Genomic DNA, 23,868 nt, shown 5'->3' with positions numbered 1-23,868 from the left:
GATCTCTTGGTTATTTAGTAACGTATTGTTTAGCCTCCATTTTTTTGTTTTTTACGTTTTTTTCCCTGTAATTGATTTCTAATCTCATAGCGTTGTGGTCAGAAAAGATGCTTGATATGATTTCAATTTTCTTAAACTTACTGAGGCTTGATTTGTGACCCAAGATATGATCTATGCTGGAGAATGTTCTGTGCACACTTGAGAAGAAAGTGTAATCTGCTGTTTTTGGATGGAATGTCCTATAAATATCAATTAAATCTACCTGGTCTACTGTGTCATTTAAAGCTTGTGTTTCCTTATTAAGTTTGTGTTTGGATGATCTGTCCATTGGTGTAAGTGAGGTGTTAAAGTCCCCCACTATTATTGTGTTACTGTTGATTTCCTCTTTTATAGCTGTTAGCAGTTGCCTTATATATTGAGGTGTTCCTATGTTGGGTGCATATATATTTATAATTGTTATATCTTCTTCTTGGATTGATCCCTTGACCATTATGTAGTGTCCTTCCTTGTCTCTTGTAACATTCTTTATTTTAAAGTCTATTTTATCTGATATGAGTATTGCTACTCCAGCTTTCTTTTGATTTCCATCGGCATGGAATATCTTTTTCCATCCCCTCACTTTCAGCCTGTATATGTCCCTAGGTCTGAAGTGGGTCTCTTGTAGACAGCATATATATGGGTCTTGTTTTTGTATCCATTCAGCAAGCCTGTGTCTTTTGGTTGGAGCATTTAATCCATTCAAGTTTAAGGTAATTATCGATATGTATGTTCCTATGACCATTTTCTTAATTGTTTGGGGTTTGTTTTTGTAGGTCCTTTTCTTCTCTTGTGTTTCCCACTTAGAGAAGTTCCTTTAGCATTTGTTGTAGAGCTGGTTTGGTGGTGCTGAATTCTCTTAGCTTTTGCTTGTCTGTAAAGGTTTTAACTTCTCCATCGAATCTGAATGAAATCCTTGCTGGGTAGAGTAATCTTGGTTGTTGGTTCTTCCCTTTCATCACTTTAAGTATGTCATGCCACTCCCTTCTGGCTTGTTGAGTTTCTGCTGAGAAATCAGCTGTTAACCTTATGGGAGTTCCTTTGTAGGTTATTTGTCATTTTTCCCTTGCTGATTTCAATAATTTTTCTTTGTCTTTAATTTTTGCCAACTTGATTACTATGTGTCTCGGTGTGTTTTTCCTTGAGTTTATCCTATAAGGGACTTTCTGCACTTCCTGGACTTGGGTGGCTAATTCCTTTCCCATGTTAGGGAAGTTTTCGACTATAATCGCTTCAAATATTTTCTCTGGTCCTTTCTCTCTCTCTTCTCCTTCTGGGACCCCTATAATGCGAATGTTGTTGCGTTTAATGTTGTCCCAGAGGTCTCTTAGGCTGTTTTCATTTCTTTTCATTCTTTTTTCTTTATTCTGTTCCACAGCAGTGAATTCCACCATTCTGTCTTCCAGGTCACTTATCTGTTCTTCTGCCTCAGTTATTCTGCTAGTGATTCCTTCTAGTGTATTTTTCATTTCAGTTATTGTATTGTTCATCCCTGTTTGTTTGTTCTTTAATTCTCCTAGGTCTTTGTTAAACATTTCTTGCATCTTCTCGATCTTTGCCTCCATTCTTTTTCTGAGGTCCTGGATCATCTTTGCTATCATTATTGTGAATTGTTTTTCTGGAAGATTGCCTATCTCCATTTCATTTAGTTGTTTTTCTGGGGTTTTACCTTGTTCCTTCATCTGGTACATAGCCCTCTGCTTTACATCTTGTCTATCTTTCTGTGAATGTGGTTTTTGTTCCACAGGCTGCAGGATTGTAGTTCTTCTTGCTTCTGCTGTCTGCCCCGTGGTGGATGAGGCTATCTAAGAGGCTTGTGCAAGTTTCCTGATGTCAGGGACTGGTGGTGGGTAGAGCTGGCTGTTGCTCTGGTGGGCAGAGCTCAGTAAAACTTTAATCTGCTTGTCTGCTGATGGGTGGGGTTGGGTTCCCTCCCTGTTGGTTGTTTGGCCTGAGGCAACCCAACATTGGAGCCTACCCGGGCTCTTTGGTGGGGCTAATGGCGGACTCTGGGAGGGCTCATGCAAAGGAGTACTTCCCATAACTTCTGCTGCCAGTGTCCTTGTCTCTTGGTGAGCCACAGCTGCCCCCCACCTCTGCAGGAGACCCTCCAACATTAGCAGGTAGGTCTGGTTCAGTCTCCTATGGGGTCACTGCTCCTACCCTTGGGTCCCAATGTGCAGACTACTTCGTGTGTGCCCTTCAAGAGTGGAGTCTCTGTTTCCCCCAGTCCTGTCGAAGTCCTGCAATCATATCCCACTAGCCTTCAAAGTCTGATTCTCTAGGAATTCCTCCTCCCGTTGCCAGATCCCCAGGTTGGGAAGACTGACGTGTGGCTCAGAACCTTCACTCCAGTGGGTGGACTTCTGTGGTATAAGTGTTCTCCAGTTTGTGAGGCACCCACTGAGCAGTTATGGGATTTGATTTTATTGTGATAGCGCTCCTCCTACCATCTCATTTTGGCTTCTCCTTTGTCTTTGGATGTGGGGTATCTTTTTTGGTGAGTTCCAGTGTCTTCCTGTCGATGATTGTTCAGCAGTTAGTTGTGATTCCAGTGTTCTCGAAAGAGGGAGTCAGAGCATGTCCTTCTACTCCACCATCTTGAACCAATCTCCCCATTATTATTTCTAATAATAATATTATTAGACTTGAACTCTGGTCTTTTGATTTCCCAAAGAACTTAATCAACACTCTAAGGTAATTCTACCACCACAAGTCTGACATTTCAGAGGTGCTGGCAACCTGTATATGATTTATTGCCTGTCTGATAAGGAGCAAAATTGAAATGAGTCATTTAATGTAATGTATCCTACATGATTCAAGGATGCCCGATGTCACTGTGGCAACATCTTCACACTTTCAAGAGGTTTCTGCTTCTTACTGTGCTTAGGCTTTCATATGCTATGAAAACAGGTATCACCAAAAGAACTCAAGAAAGAGAACTGGAAGCTGCTACAGAAATGCAAATCCAAAATGAGAATTATCCATGACAGGTAAAGACAGAACCAGACTAGACACAATTAATGTTTAGGAGAACCAACACTTTTCTCACAGGTGGTTATATTTATTAATTTATTGGTTATTGTCATTTAATTATTTCACTAAATTTAGCATCTATATGAAACATACTTTCATTTATATCTTCTTTTTTCTCAAAATTATTTCCATATATGATAGAATTTTAGTTTGCTAATAAATTGATAGGATCATCTTTCTGTATTATATTAAATTAACCAAACTTCTCCCACCTCAAAACAATATCACTTTGCAACGGCCAACAGACAAATGGCTTCCAAATCTAATAATCCATGGCTTATCATAGACTTATCTATTGCCTACAGGCAACCACCATTAGCATGCTTTTCCAGAAGTAAACATTTAACATAAAAAACTATGCTTGTTATCCTCCTTCTAACACTAATACCCTTTGCTTCAGCCTTCACATTCCTTTGGGTGCTCCAGGCTCACAAATAATGCATCGTTTAATGAAATGTCTTGTTTGGCTTAATTTCATATGGACTTACAGAGCCCATACACTAAAATTTATCTTCTTCAGTGCTACCAACTATTTTTTTCAAAGAAAATCATTTTCCTCCCATTTTCACTAATACTGGCTTTCTAGTTCAGATTTTGTAGTTTCAGTATGACAAATTATGTGCTCAAGTTTTCCACATTTGGGGAAATTATAGGAATAAATAGATCTCGAGGCAATGGATTTGTAATTTTGGAAAGACACAGCATTTCCTCTGCCAAGTAAATAGCTTTATACACCTCTAAGTTTCCACTATTGCATTTTACAAGTTTATTTACTTTTGTTTATTTTCATTTTAACATAAATTTTATTATTTTTCCAAGTATAAAAGTAATACATCTTCTTGTGACAAAGTTCAAAAATTTTAAAAGTAAAAAAGTTTTTTAAAACAGAGTCCCATCACAATGACAATGATAATAATTCCTTAATTTTCTTATGTATATTTTGCAGATTTGTGGTAGAATTATAAATGTATACATGTTATTATATCCTTTAATATTAATGATGCTATCTTCCTTTTACTATTTTTGGATACAGGTGCAGGGAAGGAAATGGGGGATATACATGGATTTTTCCCCCAAATAACTAATTGTGGCTCACAGTGCAGGTTGCCTATATGGGATCTGATGTCCCTTTCTCCCTATTAGGCTCTGATTTTGTTCAGGGAGTTATTTTAAAATACTAGACTTTCCCTGACTCCCTTGCAACTACAGTGGCCATGTGACATAATTCTGATCAGTCATAAGTTAGTGAAAATCAATGCGTAGAGCTTCAGGGAAGACTGTTAAAGGGGCAGCCTCAGGCAGCACATGACTTTTGCCTTTTTCCTTCCAGGAATGTGGATGTGATGTGGAACGTAATGCAGGCATTTTGCAGAGGACTGAAGCCACGTGCTGAGAATGGCTCAGTAGAATGACAAAAGGAAGTCCACATGGCCTCCTGGAACTACCATAGCAGCCCTGGCTGCAATCTCCGGAATTCTTACCATGTCCGGTGGTTGGGGGGGAAGGAACAGACCATTTGGTTAAGCCGCTGTAAACTGAACTGCTGTTACCCGCAGTTGGCAGTTAATTCACTAACAAAAATGTTCAGTATCATTGACTGAATAACTCTTCCCTCTGTCTACATTAAATAATAACATGTTTATAGGATCTGATTCTGGTTTATCTGTTCTTCATCTGTTTCATTTTGAAGCAGTATAACGTGATTTCATTATTAGAGTTTTTACCTAATTTCAGTATATGGTGTCACCAGTACTCCCTCATTTCTCTATTTTTCAAACACTTCTTTGCTCTTCTTGATTGTTTATCCTCTCAGATAAACTCTGGAATTCCATCTATTTTCTAAAGTCTTTCAGGTTTTGCTTGGAATTTCATTGAACTTCTACATCAATATGGGAAGAACTGACCTCTTTAAAGTGTTCACATTTCTCATTCATAATAGCTCTCCATTTACCTTCAAGCCTTCTTTTATCTGTCACCCCAAACTGTACTATTGTCTTCACAAAGTCTCTGAACATTTCCTGAGTACTTCACCTTTTTTCGCTATCAAAAAAGAGATCTATTTTGCCATTATTTCTTCCACCTGGGTTATTCCTAGGGCTTGTTTCTTCAATTGAGTTAGATATGTACTGGAAGATAATAGGTGGTCAGCCAGCCTGAAGGGCATCAGTCTGACCTCTGGTTCATAATCACTAGCTTTCATTTTGTAAAATGTCTCCAACTATCCTAGAACTCAATCTGAAAACACAAGGTCCAGTGTAATTGGCTAAACTGCTACGGATACGTGGGCTAACTGCTATGGAAGTTTCAGAGCAGGGAGATTAATATGCTACCTGTGGCCCTTATCACCTGGTCCAGATGATCACTCTAGCTACCTGACGGAACCTCTTCCCCTCACTCACTGAGATTTCATTCTCAAGGCTCTTCCCCACATACACCCTCTCTACAATGACTCAGCACTCCTCCTGCCTTGGCAGCACTGCCAGCTTGTGGCTCAGTCAGAACTCTGGTCTTGGCATATGCCAGTAAAATCAGGAAATCACTGAGGGTCATGGGAGCAAAGACACTGGTGTGAAGGGACTGAAGTGAGCTGTGACAGAAAATTATTGGCTGATATGGGCTCCATTCATGAGACTACTGCAGCTCTAAATGATTTGCCTGCCTTTTTTGCACTTTCAGACATTATTAGCTGGATACTTTAGAAGTTGTGTTTTATGGAAGTCTCCTGAGGTGTTTCACATGCATGTTACATTTTCCAACTAAATAGTTAGTAAAATGAAGAATACAGTTTAAATTCTTTATAATGCCCCAAAAGAGCTCACCGAAATTCTTGCAGCATAGTGAATACTTCATACATATGATGTTGACACTCTCATAAGGTTGTAATGCTTTTTTTCTCTATTGCTTGAGCTGTAGGAGTTACAGGTGTTTCCAAACCTTGAGTATTCTTCTAAAGGACAGAATAAAGTGACCTGGCAAGCCTAAGTTATGCAAAACTCTTTTAGGTAATCTTATGGTTTTACTTTAGATGCTCAAAATTCAGAACAGATTTCAAGAAAACATGGTGTAGTATCAGCATAAATCAAACAATTCATACAGCAATTACAAGGACTGGACAATAAGTTTAAAAAAATCCCCAAATCCATATCAATACATAATTTTAAAAGCGCATTTCGCCTCTTAATCTCAGGAAAAGAAATTGTATGCAGTTGTTTATATACAAAGCACGAGGAAAATGGAATAGACTGAGGTGACAATGTTTTTCATGTCATTAATTAATTTCATGTGACTAAAACCCCTGAAATCACAGATATATTTTTACATTCCAGATATATGAAGGAAAATACTGCAGCTGTTTCTCCCATCCTTTTACTCGTCACATATTAGGCAATGGATGGTGAAAGCTAACACCTCTGTATGAACTGAATGTTTGTGCCCCCTACACCACCACCCGCCCCGCGGAAAATTCGTATGTCGAAGCCTAATCCCCAACGTGATGGTATTCGGAGATTAATCTTTGAGAAGCAAAGGTTCTCTCTCTCTCTTTCTACCATGAGAGAACACAGAGAGAAGGCAGCTATCCTGCAAGCCAGGAAGAAAGTTTTCATCAGGAATCAAATCTGCCAGCACCTTAATCTTGGGCTTCCCAGACTCCAAAACTGTGGTAAATAAGCATCTGCTGTTTAAGCCACCCAGGCTATGGTATTTTGTTATGGTAGCCACACTGACTAAGACAACCTTCTATCTAAGACATTTCTGATATTGAGAATGATCTCTTTTCAATTGGCCATTCAGAGTAGAGGAAACAGCTTTCCCCTTGTTATTACTCTAGTGGGACAGGCTTTGGGTAGAAGTGCATCACTTTCAGGCTGGAAAGGTTCTCTTTTCCTCTACCATGGTCATTAGCAATGTTCCATTTTTTCCAGGAACATAGTCCCTGGCCAATTTGTCACACAGGGTATAACTGACCATCACTGGTCACTGGTCACTTGTTCAGATAATCCTGCAGGATAGCACCCCCAGCTTCTCGAGAGGTTGCCTCCCAGCTGTGTCAGTAATTGACTCAGTTGAAGAAAAGGCTGGAGTTAGTTTTAACTTTGAGATCTATGCTTACAGGCCCAGAAATCTCAAATGCTAACTGGGGCCAGAAAAATGACACAAATGAAAAGTGTAATGCAGTAGGTAGGTATAAGAATTGAAGGATGCATGTTTCATCTAAAGGCAGTAACTTCAAAAATTTTAAACATAAAATGTGTAGACCAATCAAAACATATTTGGTACTGATGCAAGGAGTGTCCAGAGCATAAGTGGAAGGACTGGCTTTCAAAAGGACAGAGTTTCCTGAGATGAGAGGAACATAGGTGATAGGGAAAAAGGGAGGCAGGCAGGAAGTTGAGGGAATTCATGTGTGACAACTTCCATATTCTCTAAGGTAAGGATATAATTGGCGTCGGAGAGAACTGGGACAGGTAGTTCTCCACTACGGAGACAAACGTTTGACGTAATTATTGTGAGGCATGAGAGAAAAAGTTCTGGGAACATGAAGATATTGCTTAGCAGGCTGAGGGCGCAGCTGAGGTTGGAGACTGTAATGTGGCAGAGTTTTCCTCTAGTCTTCTCTGAACCCCAGGTTGAAATCAGTAACCTCAGAGAACCCAGGGCATCTTGTCACTTACTATGTAAGATGAAAATGATCAGTTTATGAGTCTGTTCTACTAGATGAGAGCCCTTTGAGGTCAGGAACAGATACTCTCAGCCTTGCAGAGTGTCTGACACACAACAGACAGAGCTGCACTGGACTCAAAGCTTTGGTTCACACAAGAGGCTCCCAGGGCCTGAAGAAGCCCAGAAACCACAGTCGGCTCAGAGCTCAGATGGAAAACCAGGATAAAAATGGATCTTCCAGGCAAGAGCACCATCACCCCCAGCTCTAATGTCTGACTGACCGAGGTTGATATCCTATCTCTTGGCAGACACGGAATTTGGGGGAAATATCTCACAATCTATGTGAACCTTAGTTTAGTCATCCATAAAACATGGATTATGAAGTAATAGGGAAGAAGCTTTTGTATTCTACTACAAGTTTATCACTAAAGGGATGTTGCCTATAAGCTTAAAGTATACATAATGGCCCATCTCCGGGAACCCTGCTTCCCAGGTAATGAGCATTACGTTAAAATACCTTTGTTTAGCTCACAGGAAACATCCTGACCAGGCCCATCCATGAATGGCTGCAGGGAGGAAGAAATTAACACATCTCCTCCGGAGGCTGATGGGAACCAGGAAGTGTTAGACTTTACTCCCTCCCCTTTTAGTATAAAAGGAGCCTGAACTCTAACTCAGACAGTATGGTTCTTTGGGGTATGAGCCCACTGTCTTCTCGGTTTGCCGGCTTTCCGAATAAAGTCATTATTCCTTGCCCCTATAACTCGTCTCGCAATTACTGGCGAGCAGTACGAGCTTAGACTCTGTAACAATGATACCCACTTCCTTAAATGAGAGGTTTTCCCTGGTATCTCTAAAAAAAACTTTCCCCAGGTGGATGAGTGAAGGGATTAAGGCAGACCACCTGTGTTAGAAGCACCTGGGATGTTTATTCAAACATAATTGAACCTTCTGGAGGTGGAGGCCAGGAATCTGCATTTTTAACAGTCATTCCAGGTGTTTCTTACACGTAGTTAAATTTAGAGCCACCAGATTATAACATCTTCCAATTTTGCCCCTCCTTACTCCCACTGCCACGTGAATGGTCCTAATAACTTCCCACAATGCTCTGGGCTTACTCTGACCTCCATCCATCTCATTCCTGTCCTGTACACTACTGACTGATTTTTCTTCCTGAAAGGTAGTTCCAGTCATGCTGTGCCCTGGAATAAAAATCTCCAAGGGCTAGATCTTGTCTGCCAAATCCTTGCTTTCATATCTTTCCAATCTTAATGTTCTCACCTACTCCCTTACTGGGTTCCTGCTGAACAGGTTTATTAACTGTCACAGAACAAGCTCTATGCTTTGCAACTTCCCTACCTTTGTTTCCACATGAATGCCACACTTCACTGCTCCAAGTCCTAGCCCTTCCCTCAAGGGCTATTTCACACGCCATCTCCTCTATGAGTCCTTTTCTGTTTGTTTGACCTGATGTGATTTCTTTCTCCTTTAAGCCCTTGTCATTCTTTGCACCTCTCTTATGATTTTCATATTCCACTTTATGCTATTCTGTACTATTTTTATCCACTGTGTTATGAGTTCCAGGAAGGCAAAGACTATGTTAGTAAGCTCAGTGCCTAGCATAGTGTGTGGAACCAAGTTGGACCTCAATAAATGTTTGCTAAATACATGAGTGATTCCACATGACTAGGCTGTAAGCCAGGAAGGCAGACACTTCTGTAACTCCTGTGGCACTTAGCAGTGTTTTATATCCAGTAGGTATTAGAAATATGGCGAATTAAATTTAACATCTGTCAACTTTTTCTCCTTTGATGACAAATTATTTAAAAATCACAACACAGACAAGATTTCAATACTGAACACTAGACTTTACTGACTTTTTTAAAACAGTAATAGCCATAACTGTCTTTGGAACCTTAAATGGAATATGCATCCCTATTTAGGAATACTAAAATTATACTAAAGTAAGGTGACTATTTTCCCTATGGTTAAGACCAATAGTTATACTCTTTTACTTCATGAGATATACTTAGATTCTAACTATATTCCCTTTATAGCATATGACATAATGAGCTTTCAAAAGTAGAAGTTCTATTTTCATTTAAATTACTAAATGCAGAATAGCTTTAACACACACGTGTGTATATGCATATATATGTCTATAGATAAAAATATAGCCACTTACTGTTTTAAATTAAAATTATTTTTTGTGATAATTGTAGATTTACATGCAGCTGTAAGAAATAATGCAGAGAGATCCCATGTACCCATTACCCGGTTTTTCCCAATGGTAACGTCTTGTAAAACGATATTAAAATATCACAACAAGGACATTGGCATTGATACAATCCACTGATTTAGTTCAGGTGTCCCAGTTTTGCTTATGCTCACGTGTGTGTATGTGCTTTAGTTCTATGAATTTTGATAGTTGTGTGTATCTGCAGCCACAGTCGAGATACAGAAGAGTCCTTCACTACAAGGATCCATCACTGGACTCATGTAACCATTCCTACTTCCCTCCCTAACTCCTGTCAACCACTAATCTGTTATCTACTTCTCTAATTCTGCCATTTAATGAATATTAAAAAATTGAAATCACAAAGCATATTACCTTTTGGGATTGGCTTTTTTCCCTCAGCATAGTTCCCTGGAGATTCATCCAAGTTGTCAAGTGTATCAGTAGTTCATTCCTTTTTGTTATTGCTGTTCTATTAAACTTAAAGATCCATAGTTTACATCGGGGTTCACTCTGTGTTGTAAATTCTATGGGTTTTGACAAATGCCTGAAGTTATGTACCCACCATTACAGTATCGTATATAATAGTTTCACTGCCCCCAAATCCTCTGTGCTTCACCTATTCATCCCTCTATCCCTGGCAACCCTCCTCAACCACTGGCGACCACTGATCTTTTACTGTATCAATAGTTTTGCCTTTTCCAGAATGTCATACAGTCGGAATTGTATAGTGTATAGATTTTTCATACTGGCTTTTGCACTTAGCAATATGCATTTAAGGTTCCTCCATGTCTTTCTGTGGTTTAATAGCTCATTTCTTTTTATTGCCAAATAATATTCCACTGCATGGATGTACCACGGTTTGTTTTCTATTTGCCTATTGAGGGATATATTGGTTGCTTTTGGTTTTTTGGCAATTATGAATAAGGCTGGTATATCCATTTGTGGGTAGGTTTTTGTGCTGTTATAAATTTTCAGCTCAGTTAAATACCTAGGAGTATGACTGCTGGATCATATGGTAAGACTATACTTAGTTTTGTAAGAAATTGGAAACTGTCTTCCAAAGTGGCTGTACCATTTTGCATTCCCACCAGCAATGAATGAGAGTTCCAGTTGTTCTGCATTCTTGTTAGCATTTGGTATTGCCAGTTTAAAAATTTTTAAAGGTGTGTAGTGGTATCTTCTGTTTTAACTACAAGTATTTAATGACAGAAGATGTTGAGCATCTTTTCATATAATTATTTACCATCTACATATCTTCTTCAGTGAGGTGTCTCTTCAGATCTTTTTCTCATTTCTTAATTGAGTTGTTTTCTTAATGTTGAGTTTTAAGAGTTCTTTAAATGTTTTGGATACAAGTCCTTTATCAGATACGTGTTTGGAAATATTTTCTCTAAGTCTCTGGTTTGTCTTTTTATTCTATTGACAGTGTCTTTCAGAGAGCAGATGTTTTGAATTTTAATGAATTCAACTTATGTATTTTTTCTTTCACAGATCATGCTTTGGTCTTGTATCTAAAAACTCACTGCCAAATGACTAGAGCAATAATTGCAAAAAGTGACTGACTTTAGCTTGGTGCCCTGACAGCATGTATACAAAGTCTACAGGTAGTCAACAGGCATACGCTTCTGCAAGGGCAGAGAGGTAGAACTCATTAGCATATAAGAGAAGAAGAAACAGAAAAGGCAGAGTACATGTGAGAAGAACAAGAGCATCCATCATGTGATTTGGGGGAAGCTGTGGTGCTCAGTGGTAAGGAACCTGTTACTGAGACTATTATTGTACAATATCAAAATGACCTTGAATTCCATTTTACATGGTTAAGCCAAGTTTAAGAATGTGGAAGGAATCAAATGTGTATATTGTCATTGTCCCTCAAATCGATGACTGCAGGAGAGAACCAAGGTCAACAGACATTTTGCGTACTGCTTTTGGATGGTATTCAGAGTGCTTGGGACATTCCAGCTCACAACAAATAAAGCCAGTCAACCTAACTGATAGGATTTCAGAGTTAGAGCTTGTCCCAGTTCAAAAGTGTGTGAAACCAGATTAACAGTGCACTCTTAATCCAATCCAGGTATAGCAAAAGTCACATCCCATTATAAAGAATTGCTTTATACCTTAATGAAAGGCAAATCCTCTAAAATCCCCAGAAAACTAGCAGACTCAATACCAGTCAAATCCCATTATCCCCACACCAAAAGACTATGCAGCTCTTGAGTTGTTTTGGAATTTTATACTATTGAATATATATGAAGTAAACAGGCCATAGTCCTGGCATATGGGAATCTTCTTTCTTAATGAGAATCTTCTCATTTTTAGTTTAATGAGATTTGTTGTCATGTAATTATAGTCTGAAATGTAAGATAAGAAAATCTTTCAAACCACTTTTGTATGTGTGTGTTTGTGTGTGTGTGTGTGTGTGTGTGTGTGTGGTAGTTCATTGAAAACATCTGTTTTGTAACTGAGGGCACTTCCGACTTGAGTTGGTGAACTCATTCTCCAATAAGAGGACAAAGCTACTAAAGAAGGAGTAGTAGTTTAAGACAGAAAGCTGGCACCAGCTATAGAGACAATCTGACCAACATTGAGAACCACTACTAAATGCCAGGCACGCTGGGAAATGCAGAGACACAGAGTAAATTAAGGCTTTGTCCTTGCTCTCAAGAGGCTTAAGGTGCCCGATTCAAGATGGTGGAGGAGTGAGACGTGGAGATCACCTTCCTCCCCACAAATACATCAGAAATACATCTACATGTGGAACAACTCCTACAGAACACCTACTGAATGCTGGCAGAAGACCTCAGACTTCCCAAAAGGCAAGAAACTCCCCACGTACCTGGGTAGGGCAAAAGAAAAAACAGAGACAAAAGAATAGGGACGGGACCTGCACCACTGGGAGGGAGCTGTGAAGGAGAAAAAGTTTCCACACACTAGGAAGCCCCTTCACTGGCGGAGACAGGGGTTGGGGGGGGGGAGGGAAGCTTCGGAGCCACGGAGGAGAGCGCAGCAACAGGGGTGAAGAGGGCAAAGCGGAGAGATTCCCGCACAGAGGATCAGTGCCAACCAGCACTCACCAGCCTGAGAGGCTTTCCTGCTCACCCGCCGGGGCGGGCGGGGGCTGGGAGCTGAGGTTCTGGCTCCGGAGGTCAGACCCCAGGGAGAGGACTGGGGTTGGCTGCATGAACACAGCCTGAAGGGGACTAGTGCATCACAGCTAGCTGGGAGGGAGTCCGGGAAAAAGTCTGGAACTGCCTAAGAGGCAAGAGACCATTGTTCCAGGATGCGTGAGGAGAGGGGATTCAGAGCACCGCCTAAACGAGCTCCAGAGACAGGCGCGAGCCGCGGCTATCAGCATGGACCCCAGAGATGGGCATGAAATGCTAAGGCTGCTGCTGCAGCCACCAAGAAGCCTGTGTGCAAGCACAGATCACTATCCACACCTCCCCTCCCGGGAGCCTGTGCAGCCTGCCACTGCCAGGGCCCCGTGATCCAGGGACAACTTCCCTGGGAGAACACACGGTACACCTCAGGCTGGTGCAATGTCATGCTGGCCTCTGCCGCTGCAGGCTCGCCCCCCATTCTGTACCCCTCCCTTCCCCCAGCCTGAGTAAGCCAGAACCCCCGAAGCAGCTGCTCCTTTAACCCCGTCCTGTCTGAGCAAAGAACAGATGCCCTCAGGCAACCTACACACAGAGGTGGAGCCAAATCCAAAGCTGAACCCCAGGAGCTGTGCGAACAAAGAAGAGAAAGGGAAATTTCTCCCAGCAGCCTCAGGAGCAGTGGATTAAATCTCCACAATCAACCTGATGTACCCTGCGTCTGTGGAATACCTGAATAGACAATGAATTATCCCAAAATTGAGGCAGTGGACTTTGGGAGCAACAATATATATATATATATTCCTCCTTTTTCTCTTTTTGTGAGTGTGTATGTGTATGCTTCTTTGTGTGATTTTGTCTGTATAGCTTTGCTTTTACCATTTGTCCTAGGGTTCTGTCTGTCTGTTTTATTTATTTATTTTTTTTAGTATAGTTTTTAGCACTTGTTATCATTGGTGGATTTGTTTTTTGGTTTGGTTGCTCTCTTCTTTCTTTCTTTCTTTTTTTATTACTTTTTATTTTTAATAATTATTTTTTACTTTAATAACTTTATGTTATTTTACATTCTTTTTTTTTTCTCCCTTTTCTTTTGAGTCATGTGGCTGACAGGGTCTTGGTGCTCCAGCCAGGTGTCAGGCCTGTGCCTCTGAGGTGGGAGAGCCAAGTTCAGGACATTGGTCCACCAGAGACCTCCTGGCTCCATGCAATATCAAACGGTGAAAGCTCTCCCAGAGAGCTCCATCTCAACGCTAAGACCCAGCTCCACTCAATGACCAGCAAGCTACAGTGCTGGACAACCCATGCCAAACAACTAGCAAGACAGGAACACAACCCCACCCATTAGCAGAGAGGTTGCCTAAAATCATAATAAGGTCACAGACACCCCAAAACACAGCACCAGACGTGGTCCTGCCTACCAGAGAGACAAGATCCAGCCTCATCCTCCAGAACACAGGCACCAGTCCCCTCCACGAGGAAGCCTACACAACCCACTGAACCAACATTACCCACTAGGGGCAGACACCAAAAACAATGGGAATTACGGACCTGCAGTCTGTGAAAAGGAGACCCCAAACACAGTAAGCTAAGCAAAATGAGAAGACAGAGAAACACAGAGCAGATGAAGGAGCAAGGTAAGAACTGACCAGACCAAACAAATGAAGAGAAAATAGGCAGTCTACCTGAAAAAGAATTCAGAGTAATGATAGTAAAGATGATCCAAAATCTGGGAAATAGAATGGAGAAAATACAAGAAACGTTTAACAAGGACATAGAAGAACTAAAGAGCAAACAAACAATGATGAAAAACACAATAAATGAAATAAAAAATTCTCTAGAAGGAATCAATAGCAGAATAACTGAGGCCGAGAACGGATGAGTGACCTGGAAGATGAAATAGTGGAAATAACTACTGCAGAGCAGAATAAAGAAAAAAGAATGAAAAGAATTGAGGACAGTCTCAGAGACCTCTGGGACAAACATTAAACACACCAACATTTGAATTATAGGGGTCGCAGAAGAAGAAGAGAAATAGGAAGGGACTGAGAAAATATTTGAAGAGATTATAGTTGACAACTTCCCTAATATAGGAAAGGAAATAGTTAATCAAGTCCAAGAAGCACAGAGAGTCCCATACAAGATAAATCCAAGGAGAAACACACCAAGACACATATTAATCAAACTATCAAAAATTAAATACAAAGAAAAAATATTAAAAGCAACGGGGAAAAACAACAAATAACATACAAGGGAATCCCCATAAGGTTAACAGCTGATCTTTCAGCAGAAAATCTGCAAGCCAGAAGGGAGTGGAAGGACATATTTAATGTGATGAAAGGGAAAAACCTACAACCAAGATTACTCTACCCAGCAAGGATCTCATTCAGATTAGACAGAGAAATTAAAACAGATAAGCAAAAGCTAAGAGAATTCAGCACCACCAAACCAGCTTTACAAAGTATGCTAAAGGAACTTCTCTAGACAGGAAACACAAGAGAAGGAAAAGAGAAGGAAAAGAACTACAATAACAAACCCAAAACAATTAAGAAAATGGTAATAGGAACATACATATCGATAATTACCTTAAATGTAAATGGATTAAATGCTCCAAGCAAAAGACATAGACTGGCTGAATGGATACAAAAACAAGATCTGCATATATGCTGTCTACAAGAGACCCATTCAGACCTAGGGACACATACAGACTGGAAGTGAGGGGATGGAAAAAGATATTCCATGCAAATGGAAATCAGAAGAAAGCTGGAGTAGCAATTCTCATATCAGACAAAATAGACTTTAAAATAAAGACTATTACAAGAGACAAAGAAGGACACTACATAATGATCAAAGGATCAATCCAAGAAGAAGATATCACAATTGTAAATATTTATGCACCCAACATAGGAGCACCTCAATACGTAAGGCAAACAGCACCTCAATACATATGCTAACAGTCATAAAAGGAGAAATCTACAGTAACACAATCATAGTAGGGGACTTTAATACCTTAATTTCACCAATGGACAGATCATCCAAACAGAAAATAAATAAGGAAACACAAGTTTTAAATGATACACTAAACAAGATGGACTTAATTGATAGTCACAGGACATTACATCCAAAAACAACAGAATACACTTGCTTCTCAAGTGCTCATAGAACATTCTCCAGGATAGATCATATCTTGGGTCACAAATCAAGCCTTGGTAAATTTAAGAAAATTGAAATCGTATCAGGAATCTTTTCTAACCACAACGCTATGAGACTAGATATCAGTTACAGGAAAAAATCTGTAAAAAATACAAACACATGGAGGCTAAACGATACACTACTTAATAACCAAGAGATCACTGAAGAGATCAAAGAGGAAATCAAAAAATACCTAGAAACAAATGACAGTGAAAACACGATGACCCAAAACCTATGGGATGCAGCAAAAGCAGTTCTAAGAGGGAAGTTTATAGCAATACAATCCTACCTCAAGAAACAAGAAACATCTCAAATAAACAACCTAACCTTACACCTAAAGCAATTAGAGAAAGACGAACAAAAAAACCCCAAAGTTAGCAGAAGGAAAGAAATCATAAAGATCAAATCAGAAATAAATGAAAAAGAAATGAAGAGAACAACAGCAAAGATCAATAAAACTAAAAGATGCTTCTTTGAGAATATAAACAAAATTGATAAACCATTCGCCAGACTCATCAAGTAAAAAAGGGAGAAGACTCAAATCAATACAATTAAAAATGAAAAAGGAGAAGTAACAACTGACACTGCAGAAATACAAAGGATCATGAGAGATTACTACAAGCAACTATATGCCAATAAAATGGACAACCTGTAAGAAATGAACAAATTCTTAGAAAAGTACAACCTTCCAAGACTAAATCAGGAAGAAATAGAAAATATACACAGACCAATCACAGGCACTGAAATTCAGAGTGTGATTAAAAATCTTCCAACAAACAAAAGCCCAGGACCAGATGGCTTCACAGGCGAATTCTAAACATTTAAAGAAGAGCTAACACCTAGCCTTCTCAAACTCTTCCAAAATATAGCAGAGGGAGGAACACTCCCAAACTCATTCTAAGAGGCCACCATCACCCTGATACCAAAACCAGACAAAGATGTCACAAAGACTACAGGCCAATATCACTGATGAACACAGATGCAAAAATCCTCAACAAAATACTAGCAAACAGAATCCAACAGCACATTAAAAGGATCATACACCATGATCAAGTGGGATTTATCCCAGGGATGCAAGGATTCTTCAATATACGCAAATCAATCAGTGTGATACACCATATTAACAACTTGAAGGAGAAAAACCATATGATCATCTCAATAGATGCAGAAAAAGCTTTCGACAAAATTCAACACCCATTTATGATAAAAACCCTCCAGAAAGTAGGCATAGAGGGAACTTTCCTCAACTTAATAAAGGCCATGTGTGACAAACCCACAGCAAACATCATTCTCAATGGTGAAAAGGGAAACTATTTCCACTAAGATCCGGAACAGGACAAGGGTGCCCACTCTCACCACTATTATTCAACATAGTTTTGGAAGTTTTAGCCACAGCAATCAGAGAAGAAAAAGAAATAAAAGGAATCCAAATCGGAACAGAAGAAGTAAAGCTGTCACTGTTTGCAGATGACATGATACTATACATAGAGGATCCTAAAGATGCTACCAGAAAACTACTAGAGCTAATCAATGAATTTGGTAAAGTAGCAGGATACAAAAATTAATGCACAGAAATCTCTTGCATTCCTATACACTAATGATGAAAAATCTGAAAGAGAAATTAAGGAAACACTCCCATTTACCATTGCAACAAAAAGAATAAAATATCTAGGAATAAACCTACCTAAGCAGACAAAAGACCTGTATGCAGAAAACTATAAGACACTGATTAAAGAAATTAAAGATGATCCAAACAGATGGAGAGATAGACCATGTTCTTGGATTGGAAGAATCAACATTGTGAAAATGACTATACTACCCAAAGCAATCTACAGATTCAATGCAATCCCTATCAAATTACCAATGGCATTTTTCACAGAACCAGAACAAAAAATTTCACAATTTGTATGGAAATACAAAAGACACCGAATACTCAAAGCAATCTTGAGAAAGAAAAACAGAGCTTGAGGATTCTGGCTTCCAGACCTCAGACTATACTACAAAGCTACAGTAATGAAGACAGTAGGGTACTGGTACAAAAACAGAAATATAGAAACAGTATAGAAAGCCCAGAGATAAACTCATGTACATATGATCACCTTATGTTTGATAAAGGAGGCAAGAATATACAATGGAGAAAAGACAGCCTCTTCAATAAGTAGTGTTGGGAAAACTGGACAGCTACATGTAAAAGAATGAAATTAGAACACTTCCTAACACCATACACAAAAATAAACTCAAAATGAATTAAAGACCTAAATGTAAGGGCAGACACTATAAAACCCTTAGAGGAAAACATAGGCAGAACACTCTATGACATACATCACAGCAAGATCCTTTTTGACCCACCTCCTAGAGAAATGGAAATAAAAACAAAAATAAACAAATGGGACCATAAACAAGACGAAAAGAGAGCTCTCTGAATGGGAGAAAATATTTGCAAATGAAGCCACTGACAAAGGATTAATTTCCAAAATTTACAAGCAGCTCATGCAGTTCAATATTAAAAAAACAAACAACCCAACCCAAAAATGGGCAGAAGACCTAAATAGACATTTCTCCAAAGAAGATATACAGAGATTGCCAACAAACCCATGAAAGGATGCTCAACATCACTAATCATTAGAGTAATGCAAATCAAAACTACAATGAGGTATCACCTCACACCAGTCAGAATGGCCATCATCAAAAAGTCTACAAACAATAAATGCTGGAGAGGGTGTGGAGAAAAGGGAACCCTCTTGCACTGTTGGTGAGAATGTAAATTGATACAGCTACTATGGAAAACAGTATGGAATTTCCTTAAAAAACTAAAAATAGAAATACCATATGACCCAGCAATCCCATTACTGGGCATATACCCTGAGAAAACCATAATTCAAAAAGAGTCATGTACCACAATGTTCATTGCAGCTCTATTTACAATAGCCAGGACATGGAAGCAACCTAAGTGTCCATCGACAGATGAATGGATAAAGAAGAGGTGGCACATATATACAATGGAATATTACTCAGCCATAAAAAGAAACGAAATTGAGTTATTTGTAGTGAGGAGGATGGACCTAGAGTCTGTCATACAGAGTGAAGTAAGTCAGAAAGAGAAAAACAAATACCATATGCTAACACATATATATGGAATCTAAAAAAAAAAAAAAGTTATGATGAACCTAGGGGCAGGACAGGAATAAAGATGCAGACGTAGAGAATGGACTTGAGGACACGGGGAGGGGGAAGGGTAAGCTGGGACGAAGTGAGAGAGTGGCATGGACTTATACACACTACCAAATGTAAAATAGATAGCTAGTGGGAAGCAACCGCATAGCACAGGGAGATCAGCTTGGTGCTTTGTGATCAGCTAGAGGGGTGGGATAGGGAGGGTGGGAGGGAGATGCAAGAGGGAGGAGATATAGGGATATATGTATAGCTGATTCACTTTGTTATACAGCAGATACTAACACACAATTGTAAAGCAATTATACTCCAATAAAGATGTTAAAAAAAAAAAAGTGGCTTAAGGCTATTTCTAGCAGGACAATAGAAAATATCTAGGTCACTTCTTATTCTTTTGTGAAGAGGAGAAGAGCCACCAAATAAATCCTATCCTATGAGGTCACTAATCTTTGAACTCTAGACATTGGAGGTTGGATGGTTGTTAAATATTATATAATTCAACGTCCACATTTTACACACAAAAAGAAACCCAGAAAAGTGATAAAAAATTATCTAAGATTGCAGGTTTGGGGCTAGAACCCAAATTTCCTGACTTCTAATCAAGTGCTGTCTTCTCTATATCACACTACCTCTTTTAGAGGTCAAAGGACTTTTCTCTTCCCATAGTTAGGCTGCACCTAATTATATCAATTAGACTCAGACTCACAGGGCTCATGCTGCTCTCCCTTTACACTCTCATCTTCAAAAAGTCTCCTTCATAGTTTAACAGATAATTTCTAAAAATTTTAAGGACTTACTTTGGCGTAGGTGGAAGAGAGACGACCAATGCAATTAAGGCATACTTCTTTCCTCTGAGCAATGTATGTAAATGTAAACATCTGGTGCAGTATTCTCAGACACCCAAGTTATGTATGTGAAACGCATCACCACCACCCACTGAAGTTTTCTAATGGAAATCTCCCTTTTAGGTCAATGACTCCTTAATTCTCTAGGTCCCGTGGTAAAATCTTGAAGCTATTTTTGCTATTCTGGCATGAGAGTGAGAGTATCTGGTTTTTAATCCTTGTTCTACCATTAACCGATTAGTTTTGAAGCCCTGGGCAAGTCCTACCTCTCTGAGCTTCATCTCCTCGGTCAGTAAAATGACTAGAGCACCAACTTGCTGTGATTCACCTTCCTTGCAAAACCAATCAAGTCCAAGGTGCTAGGCATAATCTTTCTTTCAGTCTTTCTTTTTTTCCTTTCCTATCTTTCTCCCTCTCTCTCTTCCTTCCTTCCTTCCCTTCTTTCTTTCTATTTATTTATTGCATATCTCTCAGATTTATCTGTCCTCTGTGTTCATCATAGCCAAGCCCTTCATTTCTGGATTATTACTAAACAAGCTATCAAGCTCTTCCGTGTAGATATGACTTGTTAAAAACGATTTTAAACAAGAGTTAGCCTAGAGGTATACAGGTTAGACTGGAGGCTATAAAACTAATTAAGAAGCCTATTACAATAAAGACCAATCTCACACCAAAAGCCTGTCAATCAAATCCCTCAAAAGCTGGCTTCAGTTGGGCTTTCTGCTTTTACTTCACATGATTCCTCAACACATGGCCTTTATGTCTTTAACGCTGCTGTTTCTATCTTTCCTATGAGGAAAGTGCTTCCTTTTCGTAAAGTTATTTCCAATAGCTTCTTTAAAATCAATTTCTTCCATGGAGTCAGTAATCTTTCCTTTCTTTTAACTTTTATACACATATTAAGAGTGCCAACAATAATCCCCTTTTCTAACTCCCTCTAGTAAATATTGTTAGCATAAAAAAAGATGAGATGTAAAAACTCTTAACATTAACAGAAGAATGTATATAAAGGTTATATAACCTATTTTCTTTATTATCTCTTCTTGTTTCCTTTGCAAATTAAAATAAGCAAATGGTTGTTGACCTTTTTGGTAGAGGATTAATATATACTTTAAACTGCTTTAGAATATTTAATAAGAAAAATATTACAATGCATTTTCTTGGCTCTACCAACATTCTGAAGATGTCTGGACAAAAGTATATGAATTGTTACTAATTAATATATGTATAATTTAGGCAAATATTCAAACAAGCAGCGAGTAATGTTATATAAATGCTTGCAGAGTAACTTATTCCATTAAGAGATAAGCTCTGAAGACTCTATTTACATTTCAGTTATGAAACAATCAGTACCAATCTGACCAAATGCGTGTCAATGTTAGTCAATAACAGCAGAGAAGCGTTTGGGGAAAACTTAAAGTTTTATTTTCTCTCTTTCAGATTCTTTTATTGCTAATTTGAATACCTTCTTCAGAGAAAGGCCACAACTAGAGGAGTAAAAGGGTTTCATGTGGCAAGAGCAAAGTACTACTGTCACATCCCATCAATCCTCTCAGCGCCCACTCTCCGAGAACGTTCACTGCATTTGTTCGTGCCGACTCCAAAAAAGATTGTCTCAAGAAATGAATTTCAAGCAGTTTTGGGTCCCATCACTACTGTCTATTTGTCGTAACTGAAAAAAATATCCACTATATTGCAAAAAGATTCTGTTATCCAGTATTTGTTAATTATGATTGAGACCAGAAACATACAAAGTTTCAAAGAAAACAAATGAAGGGAACATCTGAAAGTAATTTTCCCCCATTCTTTGTTGTTCTGCTACTCACGGCAAATCTTCCAAACTGGAGGCTTCATGTCTTGGATCCAATAGATCATAACCACATTCATTGTAGATTTCCAAATAGGAAATGTGCGTTGTATATATTTTGCTGCTGTCCTGATTGGGAAAGAGAAAGACATTATTAAATGGCTATAAATCAAGATTCGGCTTAGAGAAAGATGAACACATTTATCACTAGTTTCCTCACAGTTTCCCTCCTTCACTCTCTCACTTTGTATGGTTTACATTTTCAGTTCGTGACACTTTCAAGTTGCCAGTTACCATATGCATGAGGCTTTTTTTTCCCCCAATGGCCAACACCCATGATTACAAGCAACTTTAGTCTGTTATTTTTTATTAGTTCCACATTATACATAAAAAGTCAATATACACTTAAAATGAGCCAACTTGGTTGCAGAACTGTATAACACACCATTTTTTACTTTCCAGACAGAAAAAAGAACAGAACACAGAATTCTTACTTCAGTTTAAAATTTCAGTAGCCAAAGAGTTACCATCTTCAATCATAATTCCTTTTTAACTTTTCTAATATTCAAATTTCCAATGACAAATAGATAACAGACAATAAATAGATATGGAAAGTGAATTCCAGGGAACATAAATAGTTTAGATCAATCAGGTAACAGTAAGAGTGGACATTAACAGTTCACTACCTATACCTTACCTGTTGGGTTAATTTTCCTTGCCCAAGTGGCAAATTAGGGATATTCAACTATTGGTTAGGGAGAGGTATTTTCTGTGGGTCATTGCCGAAATGCAATAATATAGGCATCAATGTAAATAGGATAAAAGTCAAGGTGACTGGTCCTACTCTCAGTTCTGCCAACAGACCAAAAGGACCCACTCCCTCTGAGATGGAATAAAACAGGGAATTTTTTCAGGTCCCGAGAAAATTCCAAGCTCTCTTTTTCAATACCAAATATCAATAATAGCACTTCTTGTTTCCCCCAAAACACAAATGCTTCCATTTCTGCAAATATTAGAGTCTTGCTACTCATAAGAGGAGAATATATTTGTGTCTTCTGGCAAGAAGGTCGGCAGATTGTCAGAGAGGATATTCACAGAAAGGATTCTCATCTATATTCAAGACAATCCATTTGACAGGTGTTATTCAAAGAAGGAGAAGACCAAGTCACAGAGATGGGGGAGAGAACAGTGGCCTGCAAATCCAAAGCTGGAATGCTAGTCATACTAGCTCTGAGCTCCCACCAAGTCAGGCCTCTGTTTCCACACTCATTAAGGTGAAGAAACTGGATAACGACTCCCTCGGCATTCTTCAGATTAAAACGAATATGATTCTCTGGTCCTAGAATGTCTCAAACTATCCAAATAAAGATACTACCATTTCATAAAAATGAAATAATACATGAAAAACTAAGGCAGCTCTCAGCCAGCACGTGACTGTAGTAAAACACTCAAGCTCCAGCTGAAATTCCATGTTTGGTGTTCTGTGAAGGTGACAGCATGGACTGAATCTTTACTAATCAAGTTTTTCCCAACCAAATGCCAGAAAGCCTGTTGATGTGGGTGACTCTGGCTGCTTATGCTGACAAACGGTCTATCAATTATATTAGTATCCTCATTTAGTAATGGCATCATATCAACATAATTTTGGGGATTATAGCTTGAATTAATGCAGGAATCAGAGACTACAAATACTAGACAGACTCTGAGTGGCCTTTAGTCTAATCCAGTGTTTCCTAAAATATTACTTAAAATACTTCTGGAAAAAAGTGTTCCATGATCAGCATA

General features: G+C 39.0%; 1 protein-coding gene across 1 annotated transcript in view; it reads right to left on the bottom strand.

Annotated features, from left to right (window-relative positions):
• KIF6 (kinesin family member 6) overlaps positions 1-23,868 on the bottom strand; it is a 404,162-nt gene that overhangs the window by 300,720 nt on the left and 79,574 nt on the right. Inside the window, exon 5 of the mRNA XM_082414114.1 lies at positions 22,103-22,212. Coding sequence (XP_082270240.1) covers positions 22,103-22,212 — 110 coding nt within the window. The remainder of the gene's footprint in view (positions 1-22,102; positions 22,213-23,868) is intronic.

Source organism: Balaenoptera physalus, assembly GCF_965194825.1.
Source record: "Balaenoptera physalus genome assembly, chromosome: 11".
Lineage (NCBI taxonomy): Eukaryota > Metazoa > Chordata > Mammalia > Artiodactyla > Balaenopteridae > Balaenoptera > Balaenoptera physalus.
Note: the sequence above shows the minus strand (reverse complement) of the source record. Positions and strands in the feature narration are given on the sequence as shown.